General features: G+C 39.0%; 1 protein-coding gene across 1 annotated transcript; it reads left to right on the top strand.

The window, feature by feature from the left end:
• The first annotated feature begins 223 nt into the window (after positions 1–223).
• On the top strand, positions 224–4,150 carry TOB1 (transducer of ERBB2, 1). Its single transcript, XM_085304596.1, has one exon. The coding sequence runs from the start codon at positions 2,357–2,359 to the stop codon at positions 3,335–3,337; it is 981 nt and encodes a 326-aa protein (XP_085160722.1). The 5' UTR covers positions 224–2,356; the 3' UTR covers positions 3,338–4,150.
• The last annotated feature ends 316 nt before the right edge of the window (positions 4,151–4,466 follow it).

The following is a 4,466-nucleotide window of genomic DNA, read 5'->3' as shown; positions in this document are numbered from 1 at the left end:
AGCCGGAGCCCCTCGCGGAAGGGGCCGAGGGGAGGGCAGGGCGCCGGGCTGCGGCCGGGTCCCTCCCAAGGCGGTCCCTGGAGGCGCTCGGGCGGGGAGGAGGGAGCCGCTGCCGGCTGACTAAGAGCTGCTGCTCGCGCCGGGCCTCCTCGGGCGGCGCTGGCAGCCGCCCTGCAGGACCCTGCCTCGGCGGGGGGGGGGGGTCGCCGAGCCCGGGCCTGTGCGGGGCGGAGAGGGGCCTCGCTAGCCCCCACCCCTTCTCCCAGTCGTCCCCCTTCTTCGTTTTCTTTCTTACGGGCGCGGAAAATGCTTCTCTTCCTCCTCCTCCTGCTGTTGCTGGAGCTCCCAGAGCTGTGAGCAGAAATCTAATGAGACCCAACTGCCTGGTTATGTAACTGCCCACACGCTTCTTACGGCTCCTGCTTTTATCCCCCTCTGCCATTGCTTTGCTATTGGAGTCGTTAACGTGCTTGGGTCCCTTAAAAATATTATCCTTATCAATTAAAAAAAGTTTGCAGTGATCAGGCTGGTTTGTTTAATCAGCTGCTTCTACTGTGAATCAGCTTGGGGGCTTAGAAGAATTTGTAGTGTCTGCCCAGTGCCTTGAAAGGATCATTCCTTTCCTAAAGGACATGGAGCAGGGGAAGCAAAACAGATGGATTAATAAATCATTTTTTAAATGTCCCTTTTAACCATCCAGTCAGCTTTTCTGCACTGAATGTGTCCCTTTTGTAAATATCTTCTGTTTGCCCTTGATCTTTTCCTTATCCCCACCCAGTGCTGATCCAGCAAACGTTTAAAGGTCGCCTTATCATACAAGCTTTCAAACTATTCCCATRCCATGTTGAGAGGAACGCAAATGGCTTGGAAATAGGGTTTTAGACTTTAAAAAGAGATCATATGGAACGAGAAAAAAAAACATTGCGTTCATATTTTTATGGAATTTTGATATTGACTTTGATTTCTCTAATCTTTAGTGACAGATATACTAATTTTTGTGCCTAGTGATGCAGTGCAGAAAAGCGCACCATTAACTGAAATTCTTGCTGGATGTTTGACTTGAGCCAAAAATATTTATATTTTTTTGACTGGAACTTCTTGTACAGCGCTGTCTTCTGTGGACAAGTACCTTATGCTAAAGTATTGCAAGATTTTCATTGGCAGTGCATGTTCTAATACTTGATTCTAGTCCTTTCTCTAACTTTAGGTAGCTAATTTCTCTTTTGTTCTTTGTGAAGGAGTGACAACCATATTTTATATTAAATATAAAATGGAGTCACAGAGAGGAAGAAAAACAATCGCTTTGACTGAGGCTATCGAAAGCCCTGCTGGCTCTAGTRACTTTCAGAAATCCTGATTGTAGATAATGTAAAATACGTATTTATATGCATATGTATATAAAAGATGCATATGTTACAGCTGATATATGTATATAAAAGAATTGTAGAAAGGGAAAAATTGTAAATTCATTGTAATTGTTTAACAGTTGTTGCTACCTCTAGCATGGAAAATGCATCTGCATTTCATATACTCTGATTATATTATCATTTTATTAATTCCAAGGAAAGGAAAAATTCTTGTATGTGTACAGCGGACATTTTCTCTTCAGTTAGTGTAATTTCAGCAGTGCACAGTTGATGTGGATGCTTGGCTCCAACTTAATTCAAATTCTGCTACATTTATTTTATCTGTGTGAAATCCTATGAAGCAACTGTTAATATTTTTGTAATTCTGTAACTTAAAATGCAACTAATGTGTTTGCAAACTTTAAAATGATAAATGACCCTTAGACTAAGACCTTTCGTGCTAAACTAATAGCCTGGTGCTAAATTTTGCAGCTGAGTACTATAAATCATCCAAAATAGGGGTTGGTAATTGAACCCTTGACAGGCCTGGCAGTTCTGTGATGTCTTAGAAATTATACTTGCTGCTTTGTGAATAACTGAACTGCAAGCTCATACAATTTTGAAATATCCCATGCTGTATATTTAARCACATGCCTAGTGCACCTTTTGCGGTATTGTTTGTAAATCATACTGAATGTAGTTGACATACTCACCTTTCACAGGCACAATTTAAACAAAAGCAATTTGATGCAATTGTTTTCACTTAAAAATAACCTATTTTATGTAGAAAGTGAAGCTAAAAGARTAGGCCTTGGATCTTGATATTACACTTTCCTTATTTGGATGTGTTTGCTTTTGTTTTTTCTTAAAGGAACAAGAACACTCAAGGTGAAGGATAATAATCAACTAGAATCAGCACTTTGAATGAAATTCTGTTTCCCTGTGGCATCTTGAACACTTTCTTCTTCGGGTTTTGAAACAGACTTTTATAACTTTGTGGCATAGCAGCTATGCAGCTTGAAATCCAAGTAGCACTCAATTTTATTATTTCATATTTGTACAATAAGCTTCCCAGACGACGTGTCAACATTTTTGGTGAAGAGCTTGAAAGACTTCTCAAGAAGAAGTATGAAGGGCACTGGTATCCAGATAAGCCATACAAAGGATCAGGGTTTAGGTGTATACATATAGGGGAGAAAGTGGACCCAGTCATAGAACAAGCATCCAAAGAGAGTGGTTTGGACATTGATGATGTTCGTGGCAACTTGCCTCAGGATCTTAGTGTTTGGATTGACCCATTTGAGGTTTCATACCAAATCGGTGAAAAGGGACCAGTGAAAGTGCTTTATGTGGATGATAATGAAAATGGATGTGAGTTGGATAAGGAAATCAAGAACAGCTTTAACCCAGAGGCCCAGGTGTTCATGCCAATTAGTGACCCAGCATCTTCAGTGTCTAGTTCTCCTTCTCCTCCCTTTGGTCACTCTGCTGCTGTGAGCCCAACTTTCATGCCCCGCTCCACTCAGCCTTTAACCTTCACCACTGCCACATTTGCTGCCACCAAGTTTGGCTCGACCAAAATGAAGAATAGCGGCCGTAGCAACAAGGTCGCCCGCACTTCTCCCACCAACCTTGGCTTGAATGTCAATGACCTGTTGAAGCAGAAAGCCCTTTCCTCCTCCATGCACTCTCTCTACGGGCTTGGCCTAGGCAGTCAGCAGCAGCAGCAACAACAACAGCAGAAGACTTCTGCCCTTTCTCCTAATGCAAAGGAGTTCATTTTCCCCAACATGCAGGGTCAAGGTAGTACCAGTAGCATATTTCCTGGTGACAGCCCCCTTAACCTCAGTCCTCTCCAGTACAGTAATGCCTTTGATATGTTTGCAGCCTATGGAGGTCTAAATGAGAAGTCTTTTGTGGATGGCTTGAATTTTAGTTTAAACAACATGCAGTATTCTAACCAGCAATTCCAGCCAGTTATGGCTAACTAAAAATAAAACGAAAGTGAAATACAAGTAAATACTATTGTACCAGTTTAAATGCACGTACCCAAGGGTGTATCTTTTTTCCACCTCTTGAGATTTTTTTTAAAGCTTGTAGTATGAATACATTCAAGCTTGGTTAGATAAATACAACATGCATCATTTTTTCATTTGCCAACCAAGCACAAAATTATTTTATACTGACTGTACATTACAAAAATATACTCTCAAAATATGGCCTCTTACAGTATTTAAGATATAGCAAGGACATGGCTGATTTTTTTCGTATATATATATAAACACATATGTATATATATTTAAAAAATTGGCACTAATAAGTGGGTTTATTGGTCTTTTTCTAATTGTATAATTTAATTTAGTACAAAGTTTGTAAAATATCAGAGTATATATATTGTTTCTACAACATGGTATTGCATTTATATCTTTTTACTACAGTGATCTGTGACAGCTGCAGCAGCTTCATGTTGTATTTTTTTTACTGAAATTGTAAGATATCCATCTTAAAGACATCAATTCTAAAAAAAAATAAAAAATTGTGTACAGAATATTCCTTAGTGGTGGAATTAAAATGTACGAAATATTTGCTTTTTTCAAAAGAAACACAAATTGTATTTTCTGTTAAAGGTTTAAAGATTTTTGCTATATATTATGGAAGAAAATGTAATCGTAAATATTAATTTTGTACCTACATTGTGCAATACTTGAAAAAAGGTATAAAAGTATTTTGAGTCAGTGTCTTACATGTTAAGAGGGACTGAAATAGTTTATATTAAGTTTGTATTAAAATTCTTTAAAATTAAATGACTGTGTGGTCTTTGTTTTTACTGTTGTGCTGAAGATCAGAGTGCTGCATTTATTGTGTTATCAATGCTAATGATGCAAAAGAGTCTGGCAGGGCATCACAAAGGAGTAATGGAAAGGGTTGCTGTGCTGATGCACCACAATAATGGATTGCTTTACCTAAAATAGTTCTGACAAAGCACACAGACTGATTAACCATTTGGCTTCAATTATTTGAGCAAACTTTCACTTGTTTTCYGTAACTGCAGCTCATTGAAGTCAGAATATGATTAGTTATTTTTTCCCTTGAAAATTAAGATCGCAAGCTGTTTAAATA

Source organism: Rhea americana, unplaced genomic scaffold (assembly GCF_003343005.1).
Source record: "Rhea americana isolate MKP2758 unplaced genomic scaffold, rheAme1 scaffold_21, whole genome shotgun sequence".
In the NCBI taxonomy this organism is placed as follows: domain Eukaryota; kingdom Metazoa; phylum Chordata; class Aves; order Rheiformes; family Rheidae; genus Rhea; species Rhea americana.
The sequence above is the reverse complement of the archived record's forward strand: the minus strand, read 5'-3'. Positions and strand labels throughout refer to the sequence as shown.

What these genes read in the sequence shown, in the direction of transcription:
- TOB1 (XM_085304596.1), top strand. Translation starts at nt 2,357, where the DNA reads ATGCAGCTTGAAATCCAAGTAGCACTCAATTTTATTATTTCATATTTG.